At 40.4% G+C, this 12,457-nt stretch overlaps 1 protein-coding gene across 2 annotated transcripts in view; it reads right to left on the bottom strand.

Moving 5' to 3' along the window:
• LOC124150307 (GTPase IMAP family member 7-like) overlaps nt 1-12,457 on the bottom strand; it is a 30,019-nt gene that overhangs the window by 11,150 nt on the left and 6,412 nt on the right. Inside the window, exons 2-3 of one of the 2 annotated variants that reach the window (XM_048380803.1) lie at nt 9,119-9,154; nt 2,671-7,377 (exon numbers count right to left, since the gene is read on the bottom strand). The exons of the other annotated variant lie outside the window; for it this stretch is intronic. Coding sequence (XP_048236760.1) covers nt 6,404-7,377; nt 9,119-9,134 — 990 coding nt within the window. The 5' untranslated portion in view covers nt 9,135-9,154 and the 3' untranslated portion in view covers nt 2,671-6,403. Of the gene's footprint in view, nt 1-2,670; nt 7,378-9,118; nt 9,155-12,457 lie in introns of those variants that run through there. 2 annotated transcript variants of the gene reach the window in all.

Below are 12,457 nucleotides of genomic sequence, written 5' to 3'. Positions count from 1 at the left end.
CCAAACACAGACGACGAAAATCTAGTACAATGCTTGATAAAGAAAAGAATCACATCGCCTCTAAGGTCAATTCAAGACCTTCCATTGCAAGACAGGTACAGTCTTGAAACTGTATTGACAACAATGTGCAACCCCCTTGGCACCGAAGGGTTACTCTTTGTAAACCATCCGTCAGAAGAATAGCTCCTGGCTGTATACAAGATGTCCATCACCATGGAGGTCATGGACTCATGGTGTAGGGTGGAACCTGTGACGACCAGAAGACACTGCTCGTTGTTATCCCTGGCAATCACAATGCATAACGAACGGTACGTTGACCAAGACCGGAGACGAGTAGCTAATGAAACCCACTAAATGCCCAGTTTATCGATGGTGAATGGAGTGTACTTTTTCTTCACTCTATTTGTGCAAGTAGGGGGAACCTGCTGCAGCAGGACAACGCCCGATCACGCACCGCCCCGATCACGCAGAACTCTCTGAACAACGTCAACGTGCCCGTACTGCCTTGGCGCTCACGTTCGAGCACTTGTGGGATCATCTGGGTAGAGAGCTGAGGAGACGACCCAACCATCCAAACAACTAACAGGACCTGCAGGATGCTTGGCAACACATTCCGGCAATCGTCATCAGACGTTTGACGTCATCCAAGAGACGGCGCATTGAGGCGTGCATCCTTGCTAGGGGAGGTCATACGCGGCATTGATGACGTCGCCCCAATGCCACGTTAGTGTCCGCTGGGGTCACGGGTAGCCCAGTCGTCTAAGGCGCCGCGATTCGCTGTGCAGAGTTGCGTCCCTTGGGCACGCCGGAAACCTATGATTGTGGGTTCGAATCCCGGTTCGCCCCAATTATGTTTCTAGGTTTGTCAGCACCATACCCGTGCTCGTGGGTTTCACCGAAGTGGTAAACGTCTTTGACCTCCATCACTTCGGGCTTTCCTCCCACATTAAGCTGACACGCCGTGATATAACTGGAATATTGTTAAAAGCGGCGTTAAACCCAACTCACTCACTCACTCACTCACTTAGTGTCCGCTGATGTTTCTATCCACTTATTGGCCACAGCCTATGTGACTTACTTTGTGAGAACTGACTTCACAGATCGCCATTGGTGTTCAGCTGACTATGTGTTTGATAGTTTGCATGATTGACAACAAGTGAATTCAATACACAGAATCAATTGCATCAACATTTTAAGTTAACTCCATGTCAACTTTCTTCTGATCTTCAGTTTATTGTATGTGTATTGCAAAGACATTGTTATGCCAGATTGTGACTGGTCGCATTGTGCCATTTTAGTTGACAACCGGGGCGGTCGGGTAGCCAAGTGGTTAAAGCGTTCGCTCGTCGCGCCGAAGACCCGGGTTCGATTCCCGACATGGGTACAGAGTGTGAAGCCCATTTCTTTTGTCCCCCGCCGTGATATTGCTGGAATATTGCTAAAAGCGGCGTAAAACCATACTCAATCAGTCAGTTGACACCTATTTTGCCCTTTAGTTGACACCCAACTTTATACTGCCACCTGATTGGTGGAGGTGTTCTCAGTGAAGATACGGCGGCGGGATAGCTTGTGGTTAAAACATTGTTTCATATGTTGCACAGACATTGTTCAGTCAGTTTCATTTCTGGTTGTAATTTGTTGCATTTTTCAAGTTGTTATTTTCGATTTTACACATATTTGAGTAAATATTTGCATATATTGATGCTTAAAGATTCAAGACCTTTTGCTCATGTTTACAGCAACTAAATGGCTGGCGCAAATGGCAAAAAGTAGTATGTATTTTTGAATAAAATAATTGTTTTCATATTCCTATTAACGTCTGAATGTAATTATTTATTCTAATTTGTGACCCTGTGTGTTGTTTCAGAGATGATTGGGGTGCGAAGGGGTTCTCATAAACGTGGTTCCCAGTGGCCACGTCTTTGACGTTTAATCATATTGATGGGGGGCGGTCGGGTAGCCTAGTGGTTTAAGCGTTCGCACGTCACGCCGAAAACCCGGGCTCGATTCCCGACATGGGTACAGTGTGTGAAGCCCATTTCTGGTGTCTCCCGTCGTGATATTGCTCACTCACTCACTCATATTGATGGGTATTCTATGATAGCATTTCTGATTCCTTCGCGGGGATTCAAGGGCAGAATAGGTCCTCAGCACGATATGCTTGTCCAACAGTGTTTGAAATAGACGTCGGGCCGTAGGTCCGAGACCGACAGATTTGTTCTCGGGCCGATAGTTTTAAATTTCAGCAGGAAATACGGAAATGAATCTTAACACTCAGGTTGCTTGGTTTTGTTTGTTTTGTTTGTTGTTTAACGCCGCACTCCCCAATATTCCAGCTATATGACACCGGTCTGTAAATAATCGAGTTTGGACCAGACAATCCAGTGATTAATATAATGATCATCGATCCACGCATTTTTGGATCGATGACACGTATCAACCAAGTCAGCGAGCCTGACCACCCGATTCCGTTAGTCGCCTTTTACGACAAGCATAGTGACCTTTTACGGCAAGCATGGGTCGCTGAAGACCTATTCTACCCCGGAATCTTCACGGGTCCTATTGCTTGGTGAAACAGGGTCCAGCTTCAGAGTACTCCACTTGTTAACTCTTTCAATGTCGCAGGCAGGTGTAACGGCAACACCGTAAGCATGTCCAAATAATATTCAATTTCATGAAGCTACCATTTATTAATTCTATCACTTTTCACAAGGTCAGAAAATACGGATTTCATTTCAATTTATCATATTTTATCAATGGATAATTTAGTTTAATTATTAACTATTTCCAGCAATGCTACTGAAAAACAAATTATCTGTAACACGACAACGGGTCCATATCGAACATACCAAAGAGCAATATAAAGACGTTCCAAGCAAATCGTAAATACATTCAATAAAGTGATTAAAAAAAATCTACAAACATATTTCCAATAATTGTCAAACATATAAAAGTATCTATTTCCATCGTTTCATGCGATTGTGTAATGTTAATCAAATGACATCTCGACAGTTGTTGCCATTGTTAGGTTTAATGCCAAAATATATGCGTGCGAAATCTTTGTCACAGGTCGTAACCTAGCACGATGTGTACTTATTTTAAGCATAGCTCGCGATTTCCTGGTTCAAAAGTTCAAAATTACACAATTTAAGCAAAGACTTTTCGGTTCGAAAACGGAGGTATTTCCCGGTATTTTTTCATTGTTTCATGTCACTGAGCGGAAAGCCACTATTATTGGAAATATATGAAGATAGATCGTACTTTAAATTCTTTTTATCATCATTTTCCGATTACTTTAACAATGAAAATGAAAAAGAAATGTTAGTGGATAACTCTATTATGAAATCTTAAACTCGCCATAATTTTCGCTTCCTTGGTGCTTTATATTGACGCAATGAATGTGTTAGCTTAATTTGTTATATAAAACGAAGTTATATAAAACGAACTTAATGAAGTTATAAACGCATTATTTAAATAATGTGATCAACACAACTTACATATTTACAAAGTAACAGTAAGACGTTTCAAATTGTGTATGACAGGTAGTAGCAATGAAGTTTCACAAGCTGATTATGTCCTTGATAAATATAGACATCATCTCTCGCTACAGTGTCTCTTGGAAGTCTGCGTGATGGCAGTAAAAGCTTGGGCCCTTAAGGCTCTCAGTTTACTCTGCTGAGTTTCAGACACAGCTTACAAGGTGATTTACTGGATCAGATCGTCATGTTAGCGACTCTGTTGACTGCATGTCATTGAGCGCCGACAGCTTATATTATCCCACAATAATTCTGGCAATACGCTTCGTGACTATGATGTTAAAATCTCAATCGGGAAGAGAGCTAAGTGAAAACATCTGATGGGATACAACGTAGCGTTTCTCATCAATTCACGCCAATATGGTAAGAGTGATTCAGGAAAAAGCAGTAGGAAGGATAGTTACGTTTGCATTAAAAATAGTAAAAAGTGAAACTCATCTTCCACAGTGTAACAGATACATAATTCACACACTCGCCGTTCTTTTGGTTGCCGAATACATGTTCCTGTTTTTATTTTGTTTTATTGTGAAATTCATCCAAAAGGAGCAAGGGCTACTCTATATTTTGAAACTTTAAGGTACAATTCCGAGCAAAAGTTTATAAAGTGGATAACTATTTGTTTTGGTGCCCCGAAGGAGCACATCGTGCCAGTCTTGCTTGTTTATTGCCTTTGAACGAAATACGAATTCTGAGATAAAAGCTGGTTTATTACGTTCATCGTTGCTCCCACAGAAAAAAAGAATATGTTTTACTTTGAAGACCAATTAATTTTACCCTTTTCTGCTGTTTGACATATCATGTCACAACAATTGTCACACTTTTGTTTCACGATTTACAATTAAATGACAGGCAATACAAAACTGTTCTAGTATATACATACTTATTTTTGTAAACTATTTACAGAGTCAAATATAAGTATAAAGTCGTCAGAGAGTAAGAGAAACACTTGGACGAAGTCAGGACACCAGGCATGATGTATACCATGCGAACAAGAGGATTCATCAGTATGATCTAATTCATTTAAAAACATGAAAAACAAAAATGGGTTCAAAACGCAACCTTGTCTAAGACCCAAAATGGACATTCAAAAACATCTGAAACAAGTTCACTATATCTTACACATGATTTCAGAGAGTCATAAATAGAATGCAAAGCATTTAACGCTATACTTTAGTATACACCACAATTTGGTTGTATTCGCAAAGTCGAAGGCTTTTGAAAAAATCAACAAAAACAAAGACTAAAATGTGCTGTAACCTTTGCAAAATCCAGCCTGTGATTCTTCAATTTTATCGTATGCATTGTGATCATAACACGAGAATGGATGTGTATTAAGTACACTTAACAGTCCTATTCATCTATCATTACTTTGATCTTGTCTGTCCAAACACTTTTCCTCATTTGTAGAGGCTGAGATTTATTTTCTTCTGAAAAGAGAGCTGAAATTATTTTACGGCACATTTCAAATTCAACTAATGGAGAGAATGAAAACAATACTGAAACATATCTGTACAGATGTAGGTGATTTAAAACAAAACAATGAAAATAGCAGTATAATAAAGCATTTATAAAATGATAAATAAAAGACCCATGTGTAGCCCTTTTGGCCATTTCCACTCCATCCCGATACAAAACACAAGTCGGCCTAAACTACACCCGGCAATAAAGAAATGAATTGGCATTACATACTAATATATGTACATGTAGATGATATCATATTTTCTAAAACGTTTTTGGAACATTTGAGTCACCTCAAGAAGTATTCCAAAAGATCAAAGAAGCAGGACTCACTCTAAAACCAAGCAAATATAAATTGGTTACAAAAAAAAAAGTTAGCTACTTCGGGCATATCTTCAGCTAAGATTCATCCATGTCGATCCTTCAAAAATAGATTCAGTCACACAGATCCCACCCTCTAATAATGTCCATGACGTGTGTCATTTCTTAGATTTGACTTCGTGTTTGTTGCAAACCTTCCTGGCATCGCCTCCCCTCTATACAACCTTCTGAAACAAATGCGTGTTTCGAATGGTCCAGCAATTGCAAACAAGCATTCGAGAAGCAAGTACAAGCCTTTACAACAGCCCCTATCCGTGCATATCCCGACCAAAACAAACCCTTTCTTTCTCTCAACTGATGCACCTCAAACTGCAATAAGGTACATATTAGGCCAACTTGATTCTCATGGCGTAACTTGGAATAATGTTGTTAGTTCATGTCTTTTGATCATACAAATATCTTCCTGTTTTGTGTTAGGAACAATGTTGATTGATACAGTTAACAACTGTTATGGCCTCTTAAAATGGAAGATTTGAAAAAAACTATATTAATAAATAAGGGTTACAGGCATACAGTCTCTCATGGTGATGTCTCTTTGTCATAGTTAGTTTGTTCGTTGTTTAACGCCGCACTCAGCAATATTCCAGCTAAATGACGGTGGTCTGTAAATAATCGAGTCTGGAGCAGACATTCCCGTGATTGACATCATGCGAATTGATCCAAGCAATTGATATGGTTGGTTTGTTGTTTATCGCCGCACTTAGCAATATTCCAGCTATATGATGACGGTCTGTAAATAATCGAGTCTGGACCAGACAATCCAGTGATTGACATCATACGCATCGATCCATGCAATTAGGATCGATGACATGCATCAACCAAGTCAGCGAGCCTGACCACCCGATTCCGTTAGTCGCCTTTTACGACAAGCATAGTCGCATTTAACGGCAAAAATTATATCCTTTTTAGACAGGCCAAAGGCACTATTCTAGCATTTCTGACAGTACTTTTAAATGTTGCTGTTATAGTTATACAACTGGAATGCTGTGTCTTTATACAACACACACATATCATATAGTTTAGCAGTGTCACTTTAACCTGAGAACTCTTAATGCCCTATCCAGGAACGCCATTCCGTATGACCAACTACCGGAAGCTGCCCAAAGAGCAGCCTCGACTGCCTTGGTCAACAATGTCCAGATTCGGTTAGAACCATCATAATGATTCCTGGCGAATTTTCTCGCTTCCTTTTCATGAAGCTTGCGACGCTTATCACGAAGCTCCTGTCGCTTCCTTGACAGTGATTCCTCTTTTGACTCGGAGCTATCTGCAAGCGTCTGCTTGTATTCCGCCACACCATTAGCGATATACTCCGCATCAGATCTTTGATTATTGTGCAACAGTTTGTCCAACTCTTCTTTCTCAATTTTCTTCATTTGTAGCTCAGCTTCCTGATACATATCATTTATGAAGAACCGTCCATTCAGTGTATCTACCAGATCCAGTAAGCATCGGACAAACACTTCATTGTCGTCAGTCGATTTGTTGTTTACAGCAAGGTAGTTTTGATCGGTTTCACCGGTCTTATTAATGAAAGCCCTCAGTTGGAGGTTTGTGTCAATGAAAGATTTCAGACTCTGTTCAAGATCCTCTTTCCTTGTGAATATGACGATGACGTGACGTTGTGACTCAGAGCCAAAAAAACTCAGAAATTTCTTCACGGAATTACTCTCTTCTTCGGTAAACCTCCCTATACCAATCACAAACAGAATTGCGTGCACACCAGGAGAGGATAAAGCGATACATTTCCTCAGCTCTTCCTTGATATCTTTCTGACTACCTCCAGTAGGAAAGAAACCGGGACAATCAACCAGTAAAATGTCCCTGCCGAATCTCTCAAACATGATGTGTTCACATGATTTTGTTACAGAAGAGGCTGAACACTCGACTTTGAAAGTTGTCTTCCCAATGATTGTATTCCCAGTAAAACTTTTACCAGCTCCAGTCTTTCCGATGAGAATCAGTCTAATTTCTTCAGACACAAAGGTTCCTCTTTCGGAATCTGAAACACCAGATTACATGTCACAACGAGATTAGGATTAACTTTCTGTCATCTGTTCAGAGCACGGATTTGGTTTGGTTGGTTGGTTGGTTTGTTGTTTAACGCCGCACTCAGCAATATTCCAGCTATATGACGGCAGTTTTGTAAATAATCGACTCTGGACCAGACATTCCAGTGATTAATATCATGAGCATCGATCCACGCAATTCGGATGACATGCATCAACCGAGTCAGCGAGCCTGACCACCCGATCCCGTAAACGCCTTTTACGACAAGCAAAGTCGCCTTTTACGGCAAGCATGGGTTGCTGAAGACCTATTTTACCACGGAATCTTCACGGGCCTGGAAATTCTGGCAGAATCATTTAAACCCATACAGTGCGTAGGAGCGGCCTGCTAAGCTTTATTGCCCACCACAATATTCTGCTCTGAAATGGATAATGTACAGTGTACATGCTTTAAGCTTCATCTCCAGAAGGGGCAGTGGGATGGCCTTGCTCTTGCTGAAGGTCTGGGATCAATGCCCCATGGGCATGAGTACATTGTGTAAATTCCATTGCTGGTGTCTACCGCCATGCTTTTGCTAGGAGGCTTTTGCTAGGATGTAGCTGAAAGTCGTACTCAATCATCCCAAGTTTATAACTTTCCATTTATTAAATCTGTTCAGAGGAGTCTTGCTCAAGTAATCGGGATAAGTCGCATATGCCCACAACAAATTTATCAAATTCGAAATAACGAGAATAATCCATCTATGATATATAAGTGTGTATATCACTTGATTGTCTGGTTTGTTCACAGGCTGAAGGAGTACTCCTGTGCTGCGTCAGGCAATTTATAAATTGTATGAATGGCGGGTGCTACCGGTAGGGCAGGACATGCTTACCCATTTCGCGAACACCTGGTGTCATCACTGATTTTCAGTGGTCCATTCATATAAATTTCAATAGCTATGTTGCCCTTGACACCAAGTGGTATCTGTTTTGGCAGAAATCTAGGCTGGTTATTATCTTGAACTTGAATATATAATTAGTTCGTTCATATAGTTTGCTTGTTTGTTGTTTAACGCAATAGTCCAGCTATATGACGGCGGTCTGTAAATAATCGACCAGACAATCCAGTGATTAATTTCATGAGCATCGATCCACGCATTTGGGATCGATGACACGTATCAACCAAGTCAGCGAGCCTGACCACCCGATTCCGTCGTTCATATAGCAAGAACCTTAGATATACAGAAAAAAGAGAGTAATGGCCTGGTATTCTTATGATGGAGCCCTTTATTTTGTGACTGTAATTTTGTAGCAATGCTGTGAATAACAAATTTCACTCACTCAGTAATCATGGTACAAATCCTGTTCTGCTCTCATTGAATCAGAGGCATTAAAACGTTAGTTCATGAAGGACTCCACCGCGAGACTTTTTCTGAATTTATTAAATTTATTAGCCATGAGTGTCTTGTTTTCCGTTCAAAGTAACACAAAATATCGTTGTCAACAGCATTTTGTCTACAAATGCATCCCCAACAGCCCTATGTGACGCAGGTCATTGACATTTTCATTTTGTAGAAAGCGTTAAGCACTGGAATGGTTTAACAAACCAATGCTCCCATTCGAGATGGGTCTGGCATGTGAACCTTCGCCCATCAGGCAACGTACAGCCAGTCTAAGGGAAGTAACTCTTCTTGACCACACTCAGGTAAGGACTCTGTGGTTGAGATAAAAAAAAGGCACGAAAACATTTACCTGCTGCAACAGCCATTTTCGTCTCTGCAGTTGAACCTGGAGAAATAGAATTGAAAATAAAAGCGTGATTGGAACAATACAGAGAGCCCAGATCATTTTAGAACGATTCCTGTCTGAAGAAGCTAGCGACTCTGTGTCTTCGAAATGCCTACCATCAGCCATGTCTAAAGCAAGCAAGATACAGAGCCACTACTAGAGGCAAATGACAGGAGGCGCTGTTTCAACCCAGTCCAATGTCTGACATAAAACAAAAGAACAGTGTGTTTCAGTATGGCGTCAATATAAGCTTTGGGGACAATTGTAGCAAAGCAGAAGTATACTAATTAATTCTAGAGTGGTTTGTCCATAGGTTCAAATCCCTCTAGAGTACTTCCAGCCTCGGCTACGCCTGCAGGGAGGTGTAGGGGCCTCAAAGAAGCAAAATCACGCGCGGAGTATGACGACAGAAAGCTTTTCTCATTCTTTTCTGGGGGACACGGGTGGCCCAGTCGTCTAAGGCGCCGCGATTCGCTGTGCAGAGTTGCGTCCCCTGGACACGTCAGAAACTAGGGGTGTCACGATGAATCGAAATATCGATATATTGCTATTGGGAAGCACTTAAAGTTAATAAATCAATTGCGATCAATTGTGTCGATTTCAGTTAGGAATATAGATAGTTTCGATTGTATTAAATACATCAATTAATAACATGCAATGCTGTACAAACTTGTTTTTCTTTTAATCATGTGCGGTAGTAATTTACAAAAAAAAAAATCTTTTTCTTAAATTATTAGAGTAAAGAAAACACAAATCAGTCATATCTCAAACTTTACTTTTTATTTGTTGTTATGGTTATCACATTGATAGGAAAGTTCAGTTCCAAGATTTAATTCAACTCTAAAATCCATCTAAAATAATACACTGAAAACTATCGATATTTATCGCAATAGTTACTTGCAATATCAATAGTTATCGCAAAAGTTTCTTTCAATATCAATAGTTATCGCAATAGTGATATCCAGACCAATAGTCACCCCTGCCAGAAACCTATGATTGTGGGTTCGAATCCCGGTTCACCCCGATTATGTTTCTAGGTTTGTCAGCACCATACCCGTGCTCGTCGGTTTCACCGAAGTGGTAAACGTCTGAGACCTGCATCACTTCGGGCTTTCCTCCCACATTAAGCTGACGCACCGTGATGTATAACTGGAATAATGTTAAAAGCGGCTTTAAACCCAACTCACTCACATTATTTATTAATCACTGGATTGTCTGGTCCAAACTCGATTATTTACAAAATTCGCCGTCATATAGCTGGAATTTTGCTTATTGCTGAGTGTGGCGTTAAATAATTAACCAACCAACCATCATGTAATGCCCCAACAAAAGATTTTACTATCACGCAAATCCTTATCTCTCAGGCTCAGAATTTATACTTCCGGGTTCGATCTGTGTGCGCGTGTGGATATAACCAATAAGACCACGCCGTTATCGCACATGTATTTTAATGGGTAGCCATCGATGTTATAACTGTGCTGCCTATACAACAATAGACGTAATCAGATCACACCGTGATATTCATTGAAGCGCCTCTATACTGACCATGATCGAGTCCATCAAACGAACAAGTGTAATATACAACGTATCCGTGATAGATGTTATGGTGTTATATTTCGGCCAAATAGTCACCAGACATGTCAAGTATTGATATCAGTATTTGAAAATAAGCGATAAAAATAACAATGCGGGCCAAACGCTGCAGATTATGGTTACCATGGTGACACAAAAATCAACGAGCAATGGGAGATATATTCTAATGTTACACTACAAATGGGGCACGACCGTGGCTAGATTGTGGAGCTATGTATTGTCACCGGGCATAAAACCGGCCCAGTCACGGTCTGGTGACCGCACAGCTTCCCTCGCTTATAATTTTCCGGCTTCCGTCACCATTCGGCAAAGCCCGGCGGTCTTCGTGGTCCTTTACTCATTTATTTGAGAATTAGTAACTCGCATATGTTTTCTCTCTGGTGACTTAATGGCACACTTTTATCATGTATTTATTCCATGTAGGTTTTCTCATATATGTTTGCTAACTTTAATTTTCACGCTGTAGCGGGATTATCTAGTATTAGTCTATATTTCTCATGTATTTATGGTCATTTTTGCCACCTCATCAGTAATTGTACATATAGAGAATCTCACCCGAGTGTCTTTTGATATCAAATATATCAACACGAGTTGATAACAGTGGCAAAATTCCGAGGCTTGCCGAGGATTTTTGCCACTTTTATCAACGAGTGTTGATATATTTGATATCAAAAGACATGAGGGTGAGATTTTATTGATCATCCAACATCATTCTTCCAACTTTTTCAATTTGTAGACAGTAATTAGCAGTGTCTTCAGTGTAAAAAGTACTGCAAACTGCTTCAGTAGTAGAGCCATTAGTGATGCCATTTGATTGTGACGTAACCAGTGACGTCACAATTGTCTGCAAAGCTTTGTGATGTAATTTCATTGCAGCGATATCTACTGGGTAGATATCGCTTGATCTCATCCAAGCGATATCTCCTGTGGGGGCCAGTTTTGGATGATAAATCTGGTTGTAAATGTTTGGTGATACCGTTGGATAGCTTATGTTCAGCTGTATTTTGGTACTTATATCTTCCGTATTGGTTTTGTGGTTAGTCTGTGATTTGGGTTTTCCCTATGTTTATTTGGATTTTCTCTACGTTTATTGGGGGTTTCCCTATGTTTATTGGGGGTTTCCCTATGTTTATTGGGGTTTTCCCTATGTTATTTTGGGTTTTCCCTATATTTATTGTGGTTTTCCCTATGTTTATTGGGGTTTTCCCTGTATTTATTGGGGTTTCCCTATGTTTATTGGGGGTTTCCTTATGTTTATTGGGGTTTCCCTGTTTATTTGGATTTTCCCTATGTTTATTGAGGTTTTCCCTATGTTTATTGGGTTTTCCCCTATGTTAAGAAACACACTTCGTTACTCTTTCCACGCTACTGTTTTCCCTTGGCTGACCAGGAAAGGTTGCCCTCGCATACACGTTGTGTTCAAGTCATTCACTCCAAGTGGATCAGGTCACCAACGTGATCTGTGTACTCAACGTCGCCTATGACGTTGTTGACGAGACTACGGTAATCCGGTGTTTTTATAGCAATTACTCATTTTTCGCTTTCGTAGGACAAATACCCCAACCTGGGTTTTCGCTTTACTGATACTAGAGAAAATTGGATTTTCGCTAACCCGGCACGACACCTCGCCGACATCCGCGCACACGTATAAAACCCTTGTCAAATTAATGTGTCTTTACATCTCTGCGTCATAAGGCCTCTTTTAATGTC

The sequence above is a fragment of the Haliotis rufescens genome, unplaced genomic scaffold (assembly GCF_023055435.1).
Source record: "Haliotis rufescens isolate VD_foot unplaced genomic scaffold, xgHalRufe1.0.p SCAF_33, whole genome shotgun sequence".
In the NCBI taxonomy this organism is placed as follows: domain Eukaryota; kingdom Metazoa; phylum Mollusca; class Gastropoda; order Lepetellida; family Haliotidae; genus Haliotis; species Haliotis rufescens.
The sequence above is the reverse complement of the archived record's forward strand: the minus strand, read 5'-3'. Positions and strand labels throughout refer to the sequence as shown.